At 33.9% G+C, this 26,161-nt stretch overlaps 2 protein-coding genes across 3 annotated transcripts; both read right to left on the bottom strand.

Annotated features, from left to right (window-relative positions):
• Nucleotides 1–633: 633 nt before the first annotated feature.
• On the bottom strand, nucleotides 634–18,696 carry LOC134274740 (uncharacterized). 2 transcript variants are annotated; one of them, XM_062756976.1, is made up of 17 exons: nucleotides 18,385–18,696; nucleotides 16,161–16,333; nucleotides 11,821–11,963; nucleotides 11,595–11,705; nucleotides 11,075–11,188; nucleotides 10,848–10,919; nucleotides 9,001–9,093; nucleotides 8,541–8,696; nucleotides 8,115–8,231; nucleotides 7,848–7,910; nucleotides 7,127–7,286; nucleotides 6,692–6,974; nucleotides 4,639–4,799; nucleotides 4,469–4,519; nucleotides 3,582–3,629; nucleotides 3,206–3,391; nucleotides 634–2,859 (listed from the first exon to the last, which is right to left on the bottom strand). In XM_062756976.1, exons 1-17 carry the CDS (start codon nucleotides 18,504–18,506, stop codon nucleotides 2,822–2,824), a joined length of 2,091 nt encoding a protein of 696 aa, XP_062612960.1. In that variant the 5' UTR covers nucleotides 18,507–18,696; the 3' UTR covers nucleotides 634–2,821. The 2 variants fall into 2 exon arrangements, with proteins under 2 accessions (XP_062612960.1, XP_062612959.1); XM_062756975.1 differs by lacking the exons at nucleotides 16,161–16,333; nucleotides 18,385–18,696 and adding exons at nucleotides 13,552–13,697; nucleotides 14,246–14,522.
• Nucleotides 18,697–20,699: 2,003 nt separating this feature from the next.
• LOC134274739 (uncharacterized) lies at nucleotides 20,700–26,022 on the bottom strand. The gene is made up of 3 exons (XM_062756974.1): nucleotides 25,905–26,022; nucleotides 22,007–23,817; nucleotides 20,700–21,811 (listed from the first exon to the last, which is right to left on the bottom strand). Exons 2-3 carry the CDS (start codon nucleotides 23,786–23,788, stop codon nucleotides 21,113–21,115), a joined length of 2,481 nt encoding a protein of 826 aa, XP_062612958.1. The 5' UTR covers nucleotides 23,789–23,817; nucleotides 25,905–26,022; the 3' UTR covers nucleotides 20,700–21,112.
• Nucleotides 26,023–26,161: the final 139 nt, after the last annotated feature.

Here is a 26,161-nt window from a genome sequence, read left to right as displayed (position 1 = left end):
TATTTTAAACCCCCTTCCCTGTAAAATTAAATGGGCAGGGGACTGGATATTTTATGGCCATAATAATTGCTTGCAATTTCATAAATTAAAAGGGCATGTAAATGAAAATATTTTATGGCCATTTTTTGCATCCCTGTAAAATGTGAAGGGCTGATTAATATTTTAAGGCCATAATATTTTGACTGCCTTCCCTGTAAAATTAAATGAAGATTTTTATGATTGCCATTAATTTTATTTTTGGCCCCCCTCCTTCATAAATTAAAAGGGCAGGGAGAAAATTCAATATTTTATGGCCATAATATTTTGACCCCAGGTTCAATATTGTATACCAAATTTGGCGAAATTTTCCCGGGTTCAAAATGTTCAAAAGGGTTCAATATAATATATGACACCGGTAGTTAGAAAAAAAAATGCTCATATCAAAGCACAGGTCATAACTAATGAAGTCTGAGTGACAAAGTCTGAGTGATAGACCATGTGTAAAGAAAATATAAGCTGCAAATTGAGGACAAAGGTACACTTGTCATTTTCAGCCATCTAAAAACAGTTTCTACAGAAAACAATAATAAATGTTCCCCATTCATAATATATCCAAAATCGGTTCAACAACAACAAAAGTCTAAACACAAGATCACATACAATCAAAATTTAATCATCATATAAAACAATGATCCATTCAACATCTTTATAAACAAAAACAAACATATAATTTTCATCTAGCCTTTTCAAAACATCACATGCTCCTCCATTCATTACATTTCATGTTCTCAAAGTAAAAATAATGTTCTACAACGCAGTATAAAGTGACAAGTTCCAGATACAACAAATTTTTGTTGATCATTATAATTTGAACCATAATGAAGATGTGTCAAAATTAATTTACTATTAGTACAAAAGACTAGACGTCCATGATCAATTTGACAGAGGAGATATCTATACAAACCAGAAACAGGCATCTGAAGCAAGAACTGGAGCACAAAATTATAGATGATGATATTTTGGAAAACAAAGTATGTTCCGTAGATAATGTTAACAATGTATAAATATCTAGGACACAAAGCTTACGAATCAATTACATAATAATTTTTTTGTTACAAACAAAAAAATAAATAAATAGTTCAATTGTAATGATATCTTTTGAAAATACATGTACCTAACAACTACAATGATGCTATTTCCTTACAATTTAGCAAACATAACACTTCATATCAAAGCTGAGTAATGATGAATACAGTAATGGATCAGTGAAGCATGAAAACATTAATCTCAGTACACATGCACTTCCACATTTTATGCTTTGACAACGTATGATTCCTCGGTACATAAAAAGCAAATTGACAAAAATCAAAATATAACATGTGTAACATTGACTTGCAATGAGTTGCTACCTGAATCACAAAATGTTACATATTCTGAAACCTGATTTAAGTACAAAAATACATCCTAACATTTTAGATTTTTTTATTTAAATTTTCTGTTTTGCTCGGTACACGTGATTGACAACATGCAGAACCTCATGGGTGTAACAATTTAATAATAACAATACATACACCACATGATGAGAGAACATTCACATTGGCACAACAGAATCACAGGTCTATTACGTTGCACTTAATCAATGTTTATGGGATTATATTTACATGTAAATATTCATCACATTGGGGGGTATTCAAAAATTGAAAATTTGCTTTCGTGGGGAAAAAGGGAAATGAATATGAACTACAATTTTCTTCTTTCACAACAAAATAAAACAGAAATTGAATGGAATGATACATTGTTTCATTTGAATTTGATACCTATAAACTCATGAAGACAATTAATTTATAAGAAAACGTAAAATAATCTTAAATTCACTTAAACAGTAGCATAAATATCTTTTGAAATTATAAGTAATGAGCCATTAAATAGGTACAGTACAACGTGGTTATAGCGAGCACGCTAACAACAAATTGATGCTTAAAATGAAGTGATTTTCATTCCCCCATGAGATGACTTCAAAATATTATAAACTTAAAGGCTATAATGAATTATGCTTATAACGCAGTGAAATCATTTGTCCCTGGTGCTTCGTTATAAGCATGTTTTATTGTATACTGAAATAATATACATGTTTACCATGTACCTGTATACCATAAACCAAACTTTATTTGCAAGTGAAATTTACACATGAATACCAGTTTTATCTGTCTCAAAAAGCTTTTATATAGGTAAAAGTGAGGCTGGATTTTAAACTGATAAAAATCACAAATAAAACTTGTAGCAAATTATGATAGGTTAAGAGTAATCATAATTGCAAGAAAAGCTAATACTGAAATCAAACTACATGTAATAATTTTTTTTTTGTTTTCTTTTTGAGTCTAATATTTATTACTAAATATAATTACAACACTATCTTAATACAGGCCATAGGAAGCAAATTTCTGGGAAAACAACCTACAGAATTTCTTAAAAGTTAAAAAAAAAAGGGGGATCATCAGATGTACTTGAGAAGGCCTACAAATAAATACGTATTCTATTTATGTACATGTAGTTATGTATTTGAACATTATGTCAAAAAATTTCTGAGAGCACATTACAGTAAATAAGCCTGACTTTCAATCGAAAGAAAGTATATACTGACAAAATCATCCCTCCTTCTGTTTCCTAAGGGCCTGTATTATTTATTACATGTGTATCAAAATGAGACAACATGATGTAACATGATTAAAATTGAAACAAAAAAATTATCACAGATAACCTCTACATCTTCATGCCCACTCTACAACATGGCACACACTATTCTTGTTCATGTAACATCTCGTTGGAATGTTGTAGACATTCTCTAGTGTTTTTCTCCATTACCTACAGGCTGGGGTTGATCTGGAAAGGAAAACCATTAACATTATTATTTTGATTAACTTTTCCTTCCCGTTTATATATAACATTTTTTTCTAACATCTAAATTTTTCAATCACATGGAATTGTCTTATATCTGGTCAAACATATATAAAAGTAAAGACAAATTCCTATAGACAAACAATAATATTTTCAACAGAATTACATCTGTAAATATTTAAAGAAGTAATGTATCCAAATTACTGAAAAGGTTATATGGTTACTTTTACCTCTCAATACAAAAGATTCATCAAATTCAAAACACGTATCTTCATCAAAATATCCATGACAGGCATTTGTGCTTTCAGTCGTTATATCATTATAACTATACCTTTAGGCCAGGGCTGGAACCCCAGAGCGACAGCCAGTTCGTCTATATTGTACAGTCCGTCGTGATTAAAGTCGAATTTCTCCAGCTGCTGTGGTGAGGGTGGATCTGGCATGTAATCTTTAAGATCCTCGGCATCAACCAGTCCATCCCCATCCTTGTCCCAGCGGCGGACGCCCAGGTCCAAGTCTGTAACATGTCATCAAAAATGTCAACAAATGCTATCTATATGTAAAGCAAAGTCAATATTTGTAATTATCCTTTATTATATATAAAGAGGACATGGAAGTAATTAGAACAAATTTGAATCTCCTTTAACCTAGAATACTTTGTGAAAAGTTTGGTTGGAATTGGCCCAGCGATTTTACTTTTTACTTACCCTTGTATGTTTTCACAAGGGACATATCAATATACTTATGTAATGGTGCTGCAAAGAAAAACAGGGAAAAAATTTTTTAATTTTACTTCCGTGAAGAAAACAAACTATATCATTAAAGGCACATAGAATCTCTTACATCTACAGGCGTTTGAAAGAATGATTTGTTGAACTGCAATTTCAAGTCACAGAAAAAATACTTTTTTTTTTAATTCTGCCCAAATAAATTTCCTATTTCACAATTTAGACCAATAATTGATAATGATTGAACTGATTATTAACCTGTCCCTGCAAAGTGAGGAATATGAATGTAACGGTTGGGTTATATATAATGTGAACAGATTACATAAGGATGCGTAAAAATCACAGAAACTTTATAAAAGCAATTTCTGTTATCAATAATGTACATGTCCTTCTTCATATCTTTGTAAGCCTCAACTGTTTCAATAAAACAAATTTAATTTCACATTAGTTGAGATAAAAAATAGATTCCTATTCAAACCCGAGAAAAAAATAGGGTAGGAAATTATTGAAAACATTATATTTTAACATTGTTTTGGCAAGCAAGTTGCTATTTATTCCTGGGGAAATCCCTGTCAAAACTGCATTTTCTCAAACACTGAAGTGATTGGGATAAGGATTTCTCATGGTGACACCAGAGTTGTTTATTCTGCAAAAACACAGGTGGATATATTTGTCAGGGTAAGTTCATAAATTTTAGGGTTTGTTTAGGCACTAGAAACACTCTATCTAGATCATATAAGCATGCCTGCAAACATTTATGTGATCCCCAAAAACTTTATGCTGTATACACCAAACTTTTAATTATTAAATCTGAGATTAAACTAACAAATGTACAGGAGACAATGGGTGAAGTAGAATACACTAACCTGGAGGGGTTGAAGATGCACTCTTGGTTGAAGTCTTGAGAGAATCTCCATCTAAAAAGAATACAGTAGTATAAACTTTTAATTTTTCAAATAAGACATTTTTGCCCCATTTTCCTTGGTACATGTATCTGCCTTATCATATCTCTTTCTCTGAGAACTACTCCCATTACCTGAGTCCTTGTCTTTGACGTCTACAGTCAGCTGTGCTTTACTAGTGAGGTTCTCATCATCCCAAACTTGGAGTTCAAACACATACTGCCCAGCAACAATGTGACCAGTCGCTGTAGCTATAGCCTCATCTTGTTCGGTCAGTTTTAATTTTGATGGCCCACTATAAAATGAATTATTGATTCTAAAGTACTACATATACATGAAAATGACCAACTCTTCCCTATTCTATTTATCAGTAGAAAAGAAAAGAAAGAGCTGTGAATTATATATCTATTGTATCAATATCAAAATGCTCTGTTTATATTTAGTAATCAAAGTTATCACTACTTTTAATCTTTCATATACTGTAAAAGCAAATATTCGTTGGGGATTAAATTTCGTTTATTTCATTGTTAGAAATATCCATACATGCCAACTTTTGAAAATTCCCATGGGGGATTTAGCGCGTGACGACAATTTTCAAAGCTCTAAATTCGCGACATTCTGTCGTAAAATTAAATGATAATGAAATGATCTTTTTTAAAATTTATAATATTTGATATCACTTATTAATACAATTTCAGGATTAATTTAACACAAAAAATTAGTTAAAAAAAATTTTAAAAAATGATTTTTTTCCAAAATTGAAATATTTTTGCTAAAATAAGTGCTTCTCTCATTAAAAACATGTTTTATTTCTACCAGGACACATACATCATGTAATTTAGTGAAAAACTGAAAATTGTACAACTTTTAAATCATTTTTTTCAAAGGCTAAAAAATGTATGAGGTTTTGATACTGTAAAGTCCTGTTTCTGGAAACATTTTTGAGATTTTTTAATTATATTTCAATTAATTAGAGATTCTAATAAGGTATTAAATTTACTGAAATTTATACCACCTATCCAAAGGAGAATTATTTTTTTTTTTATAGTCATGAAATTTGTCAGGCTTGATGGTGCCATGTGGGTATTTCCTTAAGTCATGCACATACCCATAAAATATTACTTTTGGGAGAAGGAAGGGAAAAGAAATTCTAACTGACATACACTTGATTGTTTCATCTTAATTTCATAATATTTTAACTGGCAAACTTTACAATATTTTTCATTATAGGTAGATAAAATCAGCAGCTATGCTTTGTAGTTTTCTGCTTTCGTTTTCAAAAAACGATCTCTTTGGATTCCGATTTTATAGATTGATTAGTATTTCATTGTCTTTAATTTATGTTTTTAATAAAATGACTAACAATTAACACGTTAATCTATGTGTTTCACCTTGCATACCCCTTAAAACTGACAAGATAATCCCCTAATTGCCCCAAGCTATAAGCTACTTGTACCTGGACATCTGCGTGCCTTCAAGCGTGAAGTGATTTCCTGTGGCTAATTAACATTGTTAGATAAACAATGAAACTTATCTGAGTGCATTGAATAAACAAGTTTGACATTGTTATCCCGATTGTCAAAATTCAGCGGTAGGGAATCTTTTATAATCGGAAATTTTGGTGATTTTTCCAAATCGGGAAATTGGGGCAATTTTTCTTTCACGATCGGGAAAGCGGGATGAAAGGGTAAAATCGGGAGGATCCCGCCTAAATCGGGAAAGTTGGCATGTATGAATATCAGCAAAATTAACGAGGCTGGGGTGTGGCAGCCATTTTCAGACTATTTTGATCTCCTTTAAAAGAAGAGCTCCATATAAAGATATACAAAAATAATCAAATTTTAAAACTAAAATGTATGAATTTTTTCCTTTGCCAAATGACAGTTGACAGCTTAAGATACCGTATCTAAAAAAATAACTTAAATCTGGTGGTTAATTTATGGTTAATTTGTTGACCCCCCATCCTCCTTAAATCCCACATGAAATTTTTATCTGACTATTTATTGTATAGGCTTCCTCTCGAAACAACTGATTTGAATGCCCATCAAATCTTTTTTGATAATGAATCTACAAAATTTGATCCCCACGAAAATTTGTTTTTCTACAGTAAGTCCTTTTTCAATTAATAATAATAACATTCTTTGATTAGGTTTAGGAAATGAAATCGATCACTGCTTTTCCCCTTACTTTTTTTGTTCCCAGTGATATAGCATGATATTTTTATCGTCCGTGCTGTTGACCCCATTCAGCACCAGCTCATTCACCGGTAATGTAACGGTCACATGTCCATCTGTTATTGCCTGGGGAGGCTTACTTCCCACACTCCCTGATTTTTTATCACCTGGATTTGGAGCTAAAGTAGTTGGAATAGGTAGTTTCTGTGTTGTTACTTTTTCTGATGACAGTTTTGCACTGGATGTAGCTGTTGTTTTGATTTCAGGGATAGCTGGAATAGTTGTTGTCATCTGTCCTGTAATAAAATGTTTTTAAAACTATTTAAATATTTCATTAAATAAATGAAACTTTGCAAAGAGATCTAAAATCAAAATCTGTACTGCTTAAAAACAGGTCCTTTCCCTTGACGTACAAAAATACAAACATTTATATAAATATGTACCATACCTTTCAGCATATCTCTGTGGTCTTTGTCGAGTGAGGCAGAGAAATGCTGTAAAACCTCAACTGTCTTTGTGAGTTTAGTCACTGCATTGGACTGCTTGGTTACTTTACTCATAAGTGTGTGGAAGTCAGACTTTAGAACTTCGACAGAATGGTTCAAAGCCTGGAAAAGAATGAGCATATAAAAAATACATTTAATACTTAATGTATACAGTATTTCAATATTTTCAAATTTCTGATATGGATGTAGTACGTGTAGTAGCAAAATCAATATGCAAGAGGTTATTCTATATACTGTTTAGTATAATAAATTGAATACAATTTATATAAAAGCAGTAGTGCTTTTGGTATAATTATGCCAAAAATAATTGATGGTGTTTTTGATGTACACAGAAACTAAGTGGGACACATAATTCACAATTTGGTAATGGGCCTAAGTGTCTGTCATTGAAACATGAAAACACTTTGCCTGCTAGATGTGTGGGATCACAGATTTTTTAAGGTTACACATATTTAAACTGCATGTCCCAAACGGAAAACAAAGAAAATCTTTATCTTTATTCCCATTTTAATCCCATCATCCACAGATGCTTCATACTGAAATTACTCATTGTTTTATCTACTTTTAATTTAAAATGTTCTCGGGCTTATGCATAAGGCATGACAGCAGTAGAAAAAAGATAGCAGTATGTAACCTGAGTGATGCAAAGTGACGTAAAAATACCTGTAAACTTGTTTTAATGGAATCAGCATCAGTCAAACCAAAACCATTCTGAGACTCTTTCATCTAGTAATAAAATACGAAATAGTAGTTTCAGAAACACAACGAGGTTAATAATATTGAAATGATTATCCTCATATGTTCTATTCTATTTCAAACTGATTACATTTATCAAATGTTTAACAGTGGGTTACAAATGACAAAATTATCTGATACAGTGTAAATATTCAATATGCTTAAATCTATATTTTATTTTACAGCTGATCTTACCGATTTGAACTGACTCTTCAGTGTACCAATACTAGCTGTTATGTCATCAATCTTCAGTGATAAGTCGTCCAAAGACTTAGAAGGACTCGTCTGATTGGCTAGACCCATGTCCTCTATCTAAATATTAATCATCATACCTAATCAGTCAACTGGGTATTTAAACATCATTATCTTTCTCCCTCAAATTATCTCAAGCAGTTTCCTTTTTATCCAAAATATAAAGGATCATTCTATCTGTCAAAGCTTTTTTCTAAGATCTTATTCACAATTAGCAAGCTTATTCTGACAGATAATTCAACAAAACTCTCTTTAACCTAAAATAAATAAAACTTATAGTTTATGCATTTGACTCCTTAGGAGATAGGGTAAAAAAAAAATCTTGTGAATGAAGAATGAATGCTATATCAGTATATAAATTTTACAAACCACTTGATGTATGAGAATCTTGGTCTGCTCAGTTCCCTCCCTTGGACCATCACCCATGTCTTTGTGATCTTTCATAATAGAGGAATGATCTCCAGTCAAGGACGTTAAATTTTTCTGTAAGTTAGCAGTGATGTTCTGCAGTGCTATCAAGTAAACCTGGAAAACAACAAAAACACTTCATGTAGACATTGTCCATATTTAATTCTCTGAAAACATTTTATTCCTGGTGGTCAATATTCGTGGGTGAACAAAATTTTATTGCTTTGTGGGGCCGTAATTTTGTCAATAACTTGTACATTCAGAAATAAACAGAAAAATAATTGTTTGTGGGGATCTAAATTTGTGGATAAGGGTTACCCATGAAATCCAGGAACATAAATCCCTACAAACAATGATTTCATAATACTTTACATAAACAATTTATAGGAAGCCTGGATTCCATTTCTCTCCTTTCTCTCACCTCATGACTTGACAGCTTGGACTGAATTTTAGGCAGCTCTGTCCATAAAGAGTTATTTACTAACTGAATCATATCTCCCAGTTTCTGTATTTTCTGTAATATAGAAAGAAAATGTTTTCCTGAACAAGAGGCCCATGGGCCACATCGCTCACCTGAGCACTGTGGCTAGGAAAAAGTAGATATTGGTTTATTATTGAAAAGTTTATATCCAAAAGTAGTCCCATGACCAATCATGGCTTTGCTATTCTTGAGAAAAAGATTTTTAAAGAATTTTCCCATATATTTCATGTAAAACTTTGGTCAGCCATTGTGACCCCGCCCTATCCCGGGGGTCATGATTTGAACAAACTTGAATCTACACTACCTGAGGATGCTTCCATATAAATATGATCAATTATGGCTTTGTTATTCTTGAGAAGAAGATTTTTAAAGAATTTTCCCATATATTTCTATGTAAAACTTTGGTTGGCCATTGTGGCCCCGCCCTACCCCCGTGGGTCATGATTTGAACAAACTTGAATCTACACTACCACTTTTGCTTCCATATAAATATGATCAATTATTGCTTTGTTATTCTTGAGAAGAAGATTTTTAAAGAATTTTCCTATATATTTCTATGTAAAACTTTGGTCGGCTATTGTGGCCCCGCCCTACCCCCGGGGGTCATGATTTAAACAAACTTGAATCTACACTACCTGAGGATGCTTCCATATAAATATGATCAATTATGGCTTTGTTATTCTTGAGAAGAAGATTTTAAAAAAAAATTCCTATATATTTCTATGTAAAACTTTGGTCGGCCATTGTGGCCCCATCCTACCCCCGGGGGGCATGATTTGAACAAATTTGAATCTACACTACCTGAGAATGCTTCCAAATAAATATGATCAATTATGGCTTTGCTATTCTTGAGAAGAAGATTTTTAAAGAATTTTCCTATATATTTCTATGTAAAACTTTCGTTGGCCATTGTGGCCCCGCCCTACCCCCAGGGGGCATGATTTGAACAAACTTGAATCTACACTACCTGAGAATGCTTCCATATAAATAAGATCAATTATTGCTTTGTTATTCTTGAGAAGAAGATTTTTAAAGAATTTTCCTATATATTTCTATGTAAAACTTTGGTCGGCCATTGTGGCCCCGCCCTACCCCCAGGGGGCATGATTTGAACAAACTTGAATCTACACTACCTGAGAATGCTTCCATATAAACATGATCAATTATGGCTTTGTTATTCTTGAGAAGAAGATTTTTAAAGAATCTTCCTATATATTTCTATGTAAAACTTTGGTCGACCATTGTGGCCCCGCCCTACCCCCAGGGGTCATGATTTGTACAAACTTGAATCTACACTACCTGAGGATGTTTCCCTATGAGTTTCATCTTTCCTGGCACAGTGGTTCTGGAGAAGAAGATTTTTAAAACATACCACCAAATTTTCATTATTTCCCAATTATCTCCCCTTGAACGAGGGCGTGGCCCTTTATTTGAACAAACTTGAATCCCCTTCACCCAAGGATGCTTTGTGGCAAGTTTGGTTGAAATTGGCCCAGAGGTTCTTGAGAAGAAGTCGAAAATGTGAAAAGTTTACAGACAGACAGACAGACGGACGCCGGACAAAATGTGATCAGAAAAGCTCACTTGAGCCGAAGGCTCAGGTGAGCTAAAAAGCAGTAACACATTTACTTTTATTAAGTAACAACACAATTTTCCCCAAAATTCTTGTCTTTTTTTTTTTATATTTCTGCATATTATGTATGACATTGCATGCATAATTTTCTCTCTTTTACTTGTACTTACAGTTGTTTTAAAGCTACAAATATAATTTCATTAGTAAAACTTACAGTTGACATATCTGTGTCAAGGTCGACATGTGATGACTCTCGACCTCCAGATTCACGCCCACCATTATCAGTCTACAAATATTAAAATGTACAACTTTCTCATAATCTTAGTCAATATTTACTAAACATGTAAATTCAGACATACAACTCATTTTGAAAAAAATAATTTATCTTCTTTTTTTTTTGGCTAGCAAATGAAAATTTCTTTAAGGATAAACACAACATACCTGTTGATGAAGTTTTATTTCTGCCAACTCTTTTTCAACACTTTTCTTGAAGTTTATTAAGTCATCTACTGTTGACTTCATAGTCTTGACATCAACTCCTAAATTAGCAACAGTCTACAAAAAGAAAAAAAAATTCAAAGTTCAGGTTCTTTATCTCCCCTTGATTTTCACCTATACATCAGAAATAGTCAACATACTGTGGATCACTAAATTTTCGCGACACCTTATTTTCGCGAGATATTCATTGACTCTTTATAAGCGAGACATAATTTTCACGAATTCGTAATATTTCTCTATATAATCTTAAGGAATACTATTATATGCGAGAATGAAATTTTTGCGAGCTCACTGTCTCGCGTAATTACGCGAAAATAAAGTTCTCGCGAATAAAAAGTGATTTACAGTAATCAACTAGAATATAAAACAACTTCTTTTTACAAGTAACCATGCATACTAATTCAGAAATTTTTCTGCAAAAAACATTAAATAACGAATTAAAATAAAATACTGCTCGACTTACTTTTGATATGACTGGAACTTGTGTGGTGAGTGTATTGACTTCATTAACTATCTGTTTACTGCCTGGTTGACTATTTCCTACTGCTGCAATGGCTGTGCTCAATGTGTCCATCTAATTGTTGAGACAAAAATGAATAAAAAAATTATTTATTCCAAGTGCAATTTGATAAATATTTAATCTACTTGTAGTAGAATGAAAGATGACGTAAGATGACCCTGGACCTTACTTTATTACTGAGTGTTGTCATGCGCTGCTTAATGGCTTCTATTTCTTGTGGGCTTTTGGTGACGTTGACTAGTGCTTTTTTAATGTCATTCTGCATTTGTTGCTGTAAGTCATCCATTGTGGTTTGCAGACTATGACCTTTCACTGTAAAACAAAATTGTATACATTTTTTAAAAAGTTTTTTTTCATTAGGCTATATAAAATTGAAATTCTGGTTCTCAGGCCTACGCGCATTCATTTTGAGGTAGCCGCACTGTTAATTTTATTGTATTTTTGATAAAATAAAAAGTTGGTATTGCGGAGACCAATCCGAAAAAAAAAAAAAAATGAAGCTCTACTGGTTTGTACTTACCCGGTATAGCAAAGGAAGAGAAAAGTACTTAAGCAGTGGGAATTGAAATGTTACAACAGCAATAAATAAAATAATGATCCTTGATAAAGTCTCCTTATGTTCTTAGTGTAGTCTACTTGTGTGCCAAGTTATATTGAAATCAGACCAAAACTGTAGGAGGAGTAGCATTTTGAAACAATTTTAAAGAAATTTCTATCTTTAGTAACCACTGCAACACCGTTCATCGATATCAAAAACTGATATACAAAATTATGTACATGTATCTTAGTGTAGTCTACTTGTGTGCCAAGTTATATTGAAATCAGACCAAAACTGTAGTAGGAGCAGCATTTTGAAACAATTTCACAGAAATTTCTATTTTTAGTAACCACGGCAACACCGTTCAAGGAAATCAAAAACCGATTTATAGAATTACGTATCTTAGTGTAGTCTACTTGTGTGCCCAGTTATATTGAAATAAAACCAAAACTGTAGGAGGAGTAGCATTTTGAAAAATTGTATACAGACAGACGGACAGCTATACAGCTGGACGGACGCTCGACACATTACTATCGCATAAGCTCTTCTGGTCTCTGACCAGTAGAGCTAAAAATTCCGTCCTCAATTTTTTTTTCGTAGTTTAGTACACGTGTACTAAAATATCACTTCCTGTAGCCATTTGCTAAGAGATTTTGACTACTTCGTTTCAAAATACATCCAAAGACATTGCCTGTGATGTTCAAAAGCTGATAAACAATTGATAAAGCAAATGTTTTGAACAGACATGGAAAGTATATCTATGAATAAAAAAAATATCTTTATTTTAAAGAAAATTCAAATTAAATAAATACCTCCCTCATCTACTTTATTGCCAATAAAATGATAAATAAAATGCCTCCCTCCCGCATCTATTTTGGAGAAAATTGGCCTGAGAACCAGAGAATTAAATTTAGATATCCTTAGCCATAAAATTCCAAATTCAATTTTTTAAGTTCTAAAAATTATTTCTTTTATTATAGATCAAATTTCAAACTTATAAAAATTGATCACATTCTTCTGAACTTGTTATTTTTACTATCTAGTATGATATCACCCATCATTTTAGCCCACCCCCTTTTTCATCATTTGTACATTGTATTAAAGAATGACACACTAAATAAAGTATATAATTACATATTTCATACAAAAATTATAATCTCTTACAAAGAAACAAATAATAAAAAGATGAAAAATAGGCATTTGAAAATCAATACAAAATTAGAAACTTTTTTTCCAAATGTGATACGAAAAATAGAAAAACACCATAAAGTAATTAAGGTCATAAGCAACATACAATAACTAAAATAAAAGACAGCGAAACAAAACAGACTGAACTGATTAAAAACATGAACAAATAATCACCTGTATTGACCTCTTCCCTGATTTTTTCAACACTTTCTTTCATTTGAAAATGCATGTACAACAATGCACCGGTAAATATGAAGCATGTTACAACCATAAAAAATCCAAACACTGATAAGCAGGTGGAACAGCATGACACCCGGCCCCTATTGTTTCAACAAGATTTCAAATGAAAAAGTGAGTTTTCAACATTTCACATTACAATTTGTAACAAAAGTGATATACATGTACTGATATAAAATCAACTGGTCAGATATTGATATAAAAGTGATTGACTGATTGATCGTATGCTGTTTTACATCCTGTTCAAGAATTTTTTTTACTCATATAGAGATGTAATCCACTTATGTCAGACTTGGTGCTCAAATCCATAAACTAGCAATCATGGGGCAAGTGCTCAATTGATTGAGCTACCATAACAGGCTGTCTATACAAATGTCCATGTCAAATGTCCATGTTATCTTTACATGTAAACATGCTATGGTAATGCACGATACATTAGAGCACAAGAAAGTATGCTTAATAAATCATTTTCTTCAAACCTATTCTAAATTAATTAAATTTTCATCAAGTCAAAACTTAAAAACGTATATCATATGCAAAATTCGTGCAAATTATGAACCGTATCACTGAAAACAGTTCGAACTCATCCCCATCAACAGATGGTATAATATGTTTTGTGTTGAAAACTCACTGTCTCATTAAATTCTTTCGATCTGTTATTAAAAATTCATCCACTTCGGAGGAATCAGATTCAGTGCGTAGCAGTTCGTGTCCATTTTTCGTCTTACGACGAGTTTTACCATTCCCGACTAAAGCGTCAAGTTCTCGACGCTTTTTCATTTTCTTCGATGGTTTGAAACCAACGTCTAAATTTCCCTGGGGGTCCAACATGGGACACTGAATAAGAAGACATAGGCTTGGAGAAATTTCAATCGATTTCTGTTCGATCGAATGAAATCCCGGAAGTTACGAATTGTATTAACTCGTACCAGTAATACATCTAAAATCACAATATCTCGTTCTTCAAATACTCTTTCGCTATCACAGGTATTTACTGTCTTCACCAAAAATAATATCTGACATCCTTAATATGAAGAAAATTACCTTAAATATAGTGAAGAATCAAAAGCATTTCTCAGAGCATGGCCATAGACACTTTTTTTTGGAGGGGGGGGGGGGTTCACATTATTTATTCTTAATAGTACAGTATTGAAGACATAACTACATTTATGCATCTGTTTCTTGGAAGTGACCCATCCCTCAAATTGAAAATAATTTTTAACCCACCCACCTACTCATCCCCCTTCTCTGTGTGATTTTTTTCTCTCATCGAAAGCAGGAATAACAGCACAGATGTTCAAATATGATAGAAATATGATTTGAAATGATTTGAAAAAAAAATCAGCTTAAGTAAAAGTAAACAATGAACTTGCATCATCACAATGCCAGGGGTCCTGATTCAAGAAGTTGCCACTGCATGGACCCCCGGCATATTTCATTCAATATTCGTGGGCTGACTGTAGTGGAAAAATTACAAATCTTGATTGTTTTTCTTATCTCTCAACAAATTACATTAAGCCATTCTATGATAAACAACTTGTAACATGAGTATCTGAGGTGTCAACTGAATCCTTATTTAACTATTTATGAAAGCTTTGATTTCATTGGTGCTTCTCAATTAAAGAAACAAGCCCTGAAATATCTAATGAAATATGCCAGGGGTCCAACACCAACCTGTTGACTCAGGACCCCTGGCTTCTGATGATGGTGAACTGGATGCATATTCTTGTTACCAAGAGATGGTAAGTTCTGTGTTTTCTCATGTACTTTTTATTCTGAAAATGAAAGGTTGAAAGAGTTTGAATAAGGATCCCAGCAGATGTGACCAGTTGACAAAGAATGTTTACTACTCTGAGGCACCTAGTTAGAATAATCTAACTGTGTCTCGGTACAGGCCCTCACCACAGTTAGAATACGTCCCATATACTTGCAATGTAGCAAATCGGAGCGGATCCGCTCCGAAACGATTTTGAAGAATATAAAATGATTTGCACTGGGAATAACTACCAAAATAATCAAAACAAACCTTCTTGAGATTGTTTATGCCTTTTATCCCAAAAAATAATCCATATAAATACGAAAATCCAATTAATTTTCTCAACGTTTTTCTCTCGATTCAAATTACCTGCCATGTTTACATTCGGAACTCTCTAGATTGTTCCTAGTAAATGCACTATGCGAGTTATCGCCCGTGTTTCTTTCTGCTACATTACGAATACACGAAACGAATTCTATCGTTAAACTGGGTCTGTAGGACAATATCCTTTTAACGATAGAACATTCTATCTATGAGGCACCTGATCACACCTTTTTTTGTGGTTGTGTTTTATGCCATTTTCACAGATTTGTACTAGTTGTGAATTTCTATTTTAAGATTGACCACTGTTCATTATCTTCATCTTTTTCATTGACTTAACCAGTGAAAACACTAGATGTTATTGTATCACCAAAACTCCTGCAATTTTGCAATTTTTTTTAATAAGGTATGTATTAAATCAGTCTAGCTGTTTTACCACTAACAGCTCAACTCAATATTGTTTGTTTACCTTGATTTAGCTGTTGCTGAAGGTCCTTCACTTGATTGGAAAGCCATACTGTGATAAAACCCATGACTGTCACAGAGCATACCAGTAACAAGACTACCAGCATCTTGATGAACTGCCACCAGTTACACACACCACCACCAGTAGAGGAAGAGGCAGCATAAGGGTTCCGCTTCCTGAAAATCAAAATAGGATTTTTTGACAGCTATCATTGGTATGACAAGGCATTAAAATTATAAAAAAAAAATAAATTAAAATTACTATCATAAATATTAAATGAGGTTTAAGAAAATCTTTCTCAACATAGTTTACAAAAGATAGACATCAAAAGATAAAAAAAATATGTGTCACAGTGGAGGAACAGTGAAATATTTGAAATTCACATTCTAAAGTAAATAGAGGTTCAAACTTTCTCAGTATCAACTTTTTCCCCAAACACTACTTTTACCCTTCTTTGACTACTTTGCAACGTGCCTGTTGATGGGTAACACGAATCACTGGAATGCCCCGCAATCACTGAAATGCCCATACATACAGTAGTGTGACATAAATGAGTTCGCAAAATGGCCGCCGTCATCGTAAGTATTTAAGAAGGGCGGTGAACCAGTTGCTGAATTAACGTTATCGCTTCTCTTACAGGAAAAAATATTTAGTTGAAATTTAGGTACGACTTAACTAAATCTGTCCATTGTTGTAAATTTGGATTATTCCCCTTTGATAAACAATTATCGTCTGCTTGGAGATATGGCTCCCCATGGTTGAGAATTGACTAGTGATCTTAAAGAAATAATCATTCAGATGTCAAATGAAGGTCTGTCAAGCTATAAAATTGAGAATCTAACCGGAATTAACAGTCGTACCATCCAAAAATTTCTCAAACGTGTGAGGGAAAGGGGTAACATAGAAAATTTACCGAGAAGTGGGGTGAAACGAAAAACTTCACAGCGAGATGACAGGGTTCTTTTCCGAAGCATTAAAATCAACCGTCGTCAGACCTTAAAAGATATAACATCCAGATTTAATGCCAGGACAGGATCTAATGTGTCTCTCAGAACAGTTCACAGGCGATTATCAGAGGAAGGTTACAAGAGGTGTGTAGTTTCTAAGAAAACAACTGTTTCACGCGTGAATAGAGAGAAGAGAACCCGATTTTGTCGACAGAAATTGCACTGGACAGTCAACAATCATTGGTCATCCATAATATTCAGTGATGAGACTAAGATAGTTATTGGAAATAATGATAAAGTTCATGTCTGGAGGAAGAGTGAGGAAAGAATACGTCCTGAATGTGTCGGGTTACGTGGTGATTACAAACTGTCGGGCCTCCCTCATGTTTTGGGGCTGCATATGTTATAATGGAGTTGGTACCTTAAAAACTGTGGATGGGAACATGAATAGCGAGAAATATATTACAATTCTTGATGAGTGCATTTGGCCTGTGATCGCTCGTCATTTCCCAAACCGACGCTGGATTTTCCAAGAAGACAATGCCCCCTGTCATGTCTCCGCTTTCTCAAATCGTTGGAAACAAGACAACAACGTTAACACTCTACCATGGCCCCCACAAAGTCCTGATCTCAATATTATAGAAAATGTCTGGAGAGTGCTCAAAATCCGTGTACAAAGGAGGACACATGAGATCAGAAACGCGAATGATCTGGAGCGAATCGTCCATGAAATATGGAGTAGCCTCCCTTTGCACTATATTCAGAGTTTATGTGCAAGCATTCCTAGGAGAATAATTCGAAGTGTTCTTCGCTCTAGAGGCTATATAACAAAGTACTAACACAAAAAGGTAAGTGGTAATATTATTTTATTGATAGAAATTAGATTTTATATACCGCAAGCGCACCGCACGCATGAATGACGGCGGCCATTTTGCGAACTCATTTATGTCACACTACTGTATATGGCATTTTGGTGATTTTTTGGGGCATTTCGGTGATTACGGTGCATTCTGGTGATTCATGTTACCGCCTGTTGATAGGCATAATATAGACATTGAAGATTGGGGCATAGGTTTAGTCCCCCACATTCAACAGTCACGTTGCAGTGTAGTCAAAGAAGGGCAAGTGTAGTGTTTGGGAGTATCTTTGCATAAAAGGGGGGGGGGGGTAAGCCCCTTCCCCCTCCCCGGTTCCGACGCCTATGATGATTATAAATAAGATTATTATTGTGAATTTGAAAGTATTATCAATAAATGTCAAATACCCATTATTTCTTTTACCTTCTAACTTGCTTCTTCCCCTTTAGAGGAGGCAGCTGGAGTTCATCAGTCTCCGATGAATCGTCGAGGAGATTCATCATGATGTCCTCCCTCTGAATATGTCCGTTACTTCCAGGCTTCATCTTCTTATACAGGATTTCATTATACACAGAAATATTGATTCGGTTACCACTTCTTAAACTTTAACAAGTTTTTTGCGAAACTTTTTTCCAAACAGGAAGTTGTTTAATTTGTTATTAAGTTGTACTATGATTATTCGTCCTGCTGAGTATTTACCATTGCACACGGAAATCGGCTCATATATTTACTTCTTCGTTCTCATTAACCAGACTTGAAGTAAGATTAACATAGAGAAATCAATAAATAAGATAAAACCAAGGACGTATATGCTGTAACGTATCAAGATCCCTGATAAAACACAATGAAGTTGATAAGACCATTTCAATAATAAAATCTGTGTCAAGTGGACTTTAAAGTGGTGCCTCTCAAGATTCTAAAAATCTGACAGTTTCCTGCTTTCAAAAAACAAATCTTGAGCTAAAATCTGATTGGCTCTAGATAAACATGTACAAAAAATATAAAAAATGGATCTGTCAATGTTCATGTCAATCATGATCAATAATTATTATTGCTGCATTTATCTGTTCATGATCCAAGGTAACGTAGTCTGCAGACTTTATGCTATGTATATATATATATTTAAAAAAGAAAACATGAGAACCCATGTTATTGAAAACATGCAGTGTTTCCTTAGATTATATAATATTACCCATGTAAATAATTACACATCAAAGGTGTGCTGTGCCGTATATACAGGTGTTCACTTTACTCCTACAAGTAAGAGCCTCGCTACACGTCCCTACGGTCATTGCGTATCTTGAGACCAAGTCTAAGTACACATGCACCATGTACTGTGTATTTTATCAGTTTCAGTAATGTAGCAAAATGAATTGTGATGATATTTGTACACTTTTTTTATAATCACAAAGAATATATTTATTTTTAAATATTTTATTTCAACAATAAATGAAAAAAATGCAAACATAACAAAGTTGACATGTACATTACTTCAAAAATACATTATACATGTAGTTACATTCTTTCATACCACATACAAGAGGCCCATTGGTAACAATGTTCACCCGAGTCACATGCTTTTCTCTACAATGTATTATATTAATGAAAATCCCTCATTATTTTCAGTTTCCAGATCATTTCACATCATGACATGTATATTAATACTTGATGTCAACTCAACTTTTTGTGGCCCTAATATTGTTCTGATGAATATAAACATTCTTACATTGTGACCTATCATATTTGGATGCTTGAAAATTATAATCAATATTTCTAAATGTTGTACTGCTATTTTCAAAATTTTCATTGACTTTCTCAATTGACTTCCTAAGGGACCCGATACTAACAACAGGGAAATTTTAATAATGAACATGAAAAATTATAGTGTTGCTTTTCTTGAAAAGATTTTTTCCCTAAATGATTGTGGCCACATTGTTGACACTTAGTTGCTGATGTTAATCAAATTTCAATCATTTGGCTCTGGTGGGCTAAAAAATGAAAACAATTTCTATTAAGATATTTTTTGTCCTATTTTTGAGAAACTGCATGGCAACAGTTACATGTTTCCATTGATGTCAATGTACAGAACTTTATATAGTACATACATATAGTACATACATATGTGCGAAAACATATACATACAAAGACCAGTAACACAATTCTTTTCTTCTTACAGTATTTGTAATAAAAGATTAATACTTTGCAGACAAATACTGTCTTCCTTAACGATTACCTCTTCACATAACTTACTATAAATGATGTAAATTTTCTTTCCACAGACCCATGGTACAAATAGTTATTTCTTAATCAAACACTATACCTTTAAACTCAAAAACAACAGTGAGAAACATATCCCACAACACAAAGGGGAAAAATATAGCTATAAAAATAGATTTTTAAAATATTCTGATCTCCAACTTCAAAGTAATGACTTGATATTATCTGCATCAATGAAAAGAACATGACTATGTCTTGTAATCATTTTTTTTTCTAAGACAGATAACTGCTAATTTTAACTTCTTAATCTTATAAATGCAACGAGACAATTTTACATCTACTTTCTGAAAATGAAATCTAAGTATGCCAACTCTCCACATTTTTCACATCTTACTTATTACTTTTTCTTGGTTTACAAATTTTCCAGTGAAAGATGATGGAATAATTAAAAATATGATGACATACAACATCTTTCTGTGCAAATTATAATGATGTTTTGTTTTATCTAAATACCTAATCATGAAAATGGACACTAGACAATGCTTTCATAATTTGGTACAAAAAAGTTAAGTGATTGTAAAAAAAAAAAACACTTAGACAACATATGATGAAAAAATAGATCTATTAATGAAACATGATTGAACCATAGGTATTTCATTTGCCAACAGCATTCACCACTATACAATGAAAGACACAAGCAAAACAACATGGCCATTTGATGGCTTTGGCAAGAACACGTGTACAAGTCAGACTCAACAATTACAATGTACACCAAAATCCATGAGTAATTGACATTTTTCAATAAATAAAGTAATCAAGGTGGTTATTGTAGAAAAATGGTCATTTAGCCTAACATTTGGATGGTGTCGTCCAACAAATACTGTACAAATACAAAACTGAATGAACAATTATTACTAAATGATCTCAACATACATCATACTTCCACAGAAAGATTTTCTTGATTGCTTTGAATGATAGCATCTAACAAGTACTCCAAATTGTTGGAATTCCTAAAGAAATGATGCTCAAAATGAACCCCTGGTAGAAGCCTGTGAAGGAGGGAGTGAATTCTCTTCATAAACAACTTCAAACACTTCTTGGGCTTTTTACACAAAACAATGGAAGGTTCAAACACATCAATGACTTTGTCTTTTGACCGATCTGTACGAGCCGCACTAGTCATTGGGGATGTCACATCGTAAGTTAATTCATCTGATGGAGAGTTCACCACTGGTGTGGAATTTTGTATTGCACTTTCACTATTCCTTCCAGAAGTTTCTTCGCAAGTCTTACCTGCCAGCAAACCCATTATTGGGTCAGATCTAGAGGAGAGGCTGTGCTTCAAGTCACTGTTGTAGAGAACACTGGCTAGTTTGTCAAGAACCTGAACGTCATTTCCCTGTACATTTGCTGAATTATCGGAAGTTGTAACTTCGTCGTTGCTTCTATCACTGTCACCTTGGTCCTGAATCACACTTGCACCATTGTTTCCCTCCTGGCTATTAGCACTTGTTTCTTCTGAAACATGGAAGGGAGCACTTTTACTCACAGATAGTTTGTTAACTTGTGTCTCTTCAGTACCTTCCGTGGATATTGTCTCTTTCTCAACTTCATTGGCACAGCTCGCATTTTCCTACAAATATTTAATATTTATCATTAAAATTGCAAATTTCAATATACAAAGCCCATTTAACAACCTATTTTTAAATTTCAATATACTTTGCCAATCTATCTGCATATTTTACACAAAATAAACATGTATCTTGATGCATTCATTCATAAAACAATATCTTTAAGAAGATATATACAGGTCAACCCCAAGATATACCTGAGAAGTCTCTCCTTCAGGGTCATCCTCATCAATCATCATATGAGTCCCATCTGGAATAATTTCAGTACCAGTCTCTTTATCAATTTCAGTTCCAGTCTCTTTATCAATTCCAGTACCAGGCTCTTTATCCTTGGCCAGCTCTGTACCCAGATACAGAGAATGATTGGGAGCAACTATGTTCCTGTCCAGAACATGTTCATAAGTATTGGTCTGATCATCCGAAAAATCAACACTGACAGAAATAGTCTCACAAGTTGCTTCACAGGTGAAAGACTGGTCCTGGACGATACCTGAATCAGACAAACTTTGAAACTTAGAAGCTGGAGGAGAGGACGGTATGTTGGATACGTAGGCTGTACAATTCTCCAACACAGGCATTTCTTCATCCACAAAGTCTTCTTCATCTTGGGACCTGTTTGGAGAACACGCTCTTGATGACGGAGATTCTTCTGGCTCAATGTCTTTTTCTTTCCCACTCGAACGAAGAATATGTAAGATAAATTCTACAACTTCATCCAAGCTCTCCGTTTCTGCCTTCACAAAATGTTTTAAATCTTCAGGAAGTAAAGTTTGAATGAGTTTCACAATTTTATTTCTTAGTGATACCAAACGCAACATGTCTTGAATGAAATGTTTCTGCTCTCTCAAAAGTTTTTTTTCTCGTTGGCGGGACTGTTTTTCTTTCTTATTGTGACTCTCTGCATCAATGCAACATGAACAGCTGCTATTCCGAACATTGCGAGACCTCTGTCTCCGTGAGATTTTAGCGGGGGATATATCTACATGACACACAAAGTCTGGATCATCTGATACAAAGGACTCCTCTTCCTGAGTAGTGGACAAGAATGACATAAACTGCTGCTGCCATGCAATTGGAGTTAATACAGATTTTCGACGGGAAGAAGTTCTAGCTTTTATTGTTAGATTGTCATTGACTTTTTCATCCTCCTCAAAGTTTGAGAGCTTTGGTTCAGCCACAACCAGAGATTCGTGTGTTTGTTCACACACTAGATTTTTACATTCATCATGCTCACTTTTAACACACTGATCACTTTTGGTTTCATCTGAAATCTTTGGTTTCACCTCTTCACATTCAGAGGGAATTTCCGTAGTGGCCCCTATTTCCGGTTGAGGTGAATCAGGCACTTTTGGTATCTGAGATTCTGTCCAATGTATGTTGTCCTTGCAAACGCACCCAAGGTTTTGGGAATTGTTATTTTGTTCACACAACTGAGTATCTGTTAGGAAAGATGCACTCACTTGCTTTCCTAGGACCTGAGACTGTTCTTGACTAGTTATATCTTCAGGAGAACCGCAACTGTTGCTGCTATTGAAAGGAGAATTTCCATTGTCACGATTTCCAGGAAACTCTTGTACTATACCTGTTATTGGGAAATCAGTACAATGTGTTTCACTGTTCATCAATGAAGAATTGTACTTCCTTGATTCTTCTAGAACACCCGTAGAATTTGTGGTACAACTCCCAGAATGGAATTGAGACCATGAAGACTGATTATTTTCTACCCAATGTTCCTCCTCCTTGCTTGCAGTGATTCCATCTTCTTCTTTCTTGGTTTCTTGTGCATCAGTCTTTCTCTTCTTTTTTGCTGGACCAGAACCCCACCATTGTTTTCTGTATTTTTTCATCAATCTTCCATACACACTGTTATGCACCTCTTTCTTCCCTTTGTTAACAGGGTCTTCTTTTAGCAAGCCATTTACATTATGCTCACCGACACTCTGCAGGTGAATGATAAATTCTCTTTCAAATCCTGCCATCACTGTGGTGCTTTGTGAATCACTTCATTCTACAAAAGAAAAAAAACATGAAAAATCAATACATGTAAAACAAAGCAAGCTATCAATCAGTTTTCATACCCCTTTGGGAATGGGGGTGGGGTATTATTGCATGAATAAAATTCAATTTGCTTGAGATGATCACGGTCATCAATCCACAGGCACTTATTTCGTATACGAGGCACTCCCTACTTATTTTTACCACTGTGGCACAAGTTACCTAACTCATTTTCAGGCATCCCCACTTCAAGCTCATATTTTGATAATATATCAATCATTTACCTTCTTTAAAATGACATCCTTAAACTTTACTTCAATAGACTTTTTCTTGTCAATTAAGTTTCAGACATCTTTGGTCGAGCCTCTTTATTGTAAACCACTTATTTCTTCCACGAAAATTATGTCAATACATTTTAAGACTTTTATTGGGATACAACTTCCATTTGGATAGGATAAAACCAGAGGCATCCGAGTATTCCATTCAGAGGTCTCTGGTTTTATCCTTCATTTATAACCCCAACCAGAAATAAGATATTCACAGATTAAATCCAAAATACATTGCCCAATAGTTACAGCGGTTTTTTTTTTCTTATAGAACTGGTACCGATAAACGGCACCGTTCCCAATGCCAAAAAAACGTTAATTTTTCCCAACTCTGTGACAAAAAATTCCCAATTCAACAGTGATGCAACAGACTATGACGGCATCATATTTCTTGTTAAATGAAACATTGTACAAGTTGACTATTAATTGTTTCACTTCCACTTAAATCGAAAGTAGAGAAAGTCGTAATTTGGCGGGACCTGTGGTTAAGACAGTGTAGTGTTATACATTTTGACAAATTGAAAGCATGAAAATGTGAGAACATGGGACGTTGAAAAACAATAAGTACTTGTTGCTTATTCTTTAAAACAAGGAGTAGTAGGTAATTAAGTTGGAATAAATGCAAAATACATTGCATTTGCATAATTGAGAGAAAATTCTCCCGTTTTTCTTCGATGTTATTTTTCCCAATTGAACCAGTACTGGACCCTTTCCCAATGGGTGGAAAAAATCGCTGACTGTTAGTAATATTACAGAGGGAAAACAGAGGGCTACTCAGATATATTTCCATTTCTATTTGTTTTCTACATGATAACTCTTGGAAAGTTAGTTGAGTTGAATTCTTGATCATTCTACCAGAATGTAAATTTTGCCAAGCAATAGGCCAGGAGCTGAGGAGGCCTAATATGCATGTAATTCTTAAGCATCTGATGCTAAGTGGGCCTAATGTGCACGTAAAGCTCATGCTGCTGTCTTTTGTGTTTGATGTCAGTGGGTGGGGACTATTGAAATTGACATGGGAGGCCTTGTGTAATTTAAATCTATTAGTCTACATTTTTAAAAATCTAAATTTACAATTCATTCCACAATGAAACGGAAACACATGGGGTTGATCACTGTCTAGTTGTGAATACACTGCTCTGGAACTATAATATTTTCTGTTAACTTATATTTCTCGTACAATTTCAGGAAGTTTTCAAAATTTGACTTTTGTGGGGGCAAACATCTGCAATATACCGCATATAGTTCTTTACAATTCATTCCACAATGAAACGGAAAAGGGGATCACTGTCTAGTTAGTAGAGTATAGCAGGGACATCAACAATATTTGGAAGCGTGGGATAATTTATGCATAACGAGCCCGTTTAATGCAAATTACCTCACGTTTCCAAGTACCGTTGATGCACTAGCATCCTCCATTAACTAGACAGACAGTGATACCCCACAAAGGGAAATAACTTTAAAATGTGAAAGTCGTCCATTGGTTCTATTAGGATCCTCCTTCAAAACTTGTGACTTAACATCATTGACAAAACCTAATCTCAAAATCTTTGCAATTTCAAAATTTACACTCAAGGCTAAACCTCCATCATAGTGAACAATCGTCAACATATCGTTCAACAAACATGGCCGCTTGATGTAAACATGAAAATCGATGTCTGTTTAAGAGAATTTTGAAACTGTCAGGGTGGTATATGAACAGAGAGTTAATCCTCTGTACCAGTTGAGTAAAACTTTCATTTAAAAATAAAAAAAAACAATGTTCCTAACAAACCTTTTCTAAAAATCTTCCCTGAAAACTCTTCTACTTGATTATTCTGGCGCGAACACGACATCTATCGGCGTAAATATTAACTTCCTGTTGGGAGAGTATAATGTCCCGCACAGGACGATGTCCTGATCGATCTGTAAAATGAAAGTATTACTATTTGTAAATTACGTCATAAATACATAAATATTTTTTTTTAATTGAAGAAGCGAAACAAAATGCAAATTTGATTGGTAACACATCAAAATAAACTCATAATCAAA

The sequence above is a fragment of the Saccostrea cucullata genome, unplaced genomic scaffold (assembly GCF_032062105.1).
Source record: "Saccostrea cucullata isolate Sc308-1 unplaced genomic scaffold, CSIRO_AGI_Scuc_v1 ctg823, whole genome shotgun sequence".
NCBI classification, from domain to species: domain Eukaryota; kingdom Metazoa; phylum Mollusca; class Bivalvia; order Ostreida; family Ostreidae; genus Saccostrea; species Saccostrea cuccullata.
This window is presented reverse-complemented; position numbering and strand designations above follow the sequence as displayed.

What these genes read in the sequence shown, in the direction of transcription:
- LOC134274739 (XM_062756974.1), bottom strand. Translation starts at nt 23,788, where the DNA reads ATGGCAGGATTTGAAAGAGAATTTATCATTCACCTGCAGAGTGTCGGT. An exon ending in CTGAAGGAGAGACTTCTCAG is followed by an intron (nt 21,812 to 22,006) that starts GTATATCTTGGG and finishes AAATATTTGTAG; the next exon opens with GAAAATGCGAGCTGTGCCAA.
- LOC134274740 (XM_062756975.1), bottom strand. Translation starts at nt 14,445, where the DNA reads ATGTTGGACCCCCAGGGAAATTTAGACGTTGGTTTCAAACCATCGAAG. An exon ending in AAATAAAACTTCATCAACAG is followed by an intron (nt 10,920 to 11,074) that starts GTATGTTGTGTT and finishes TAATATTTGTAG; the next exon opens with ACTGATAATGGTGGGCGTGA. An exon ending in CCACAGAGATATGCTGAAAG is followed by an intron (nt 6,975 to 7,126) that starts GTATGGTACATA and finishes ATTTTATTACAG; the next exon opens with GACAGATGACAACAACTATT.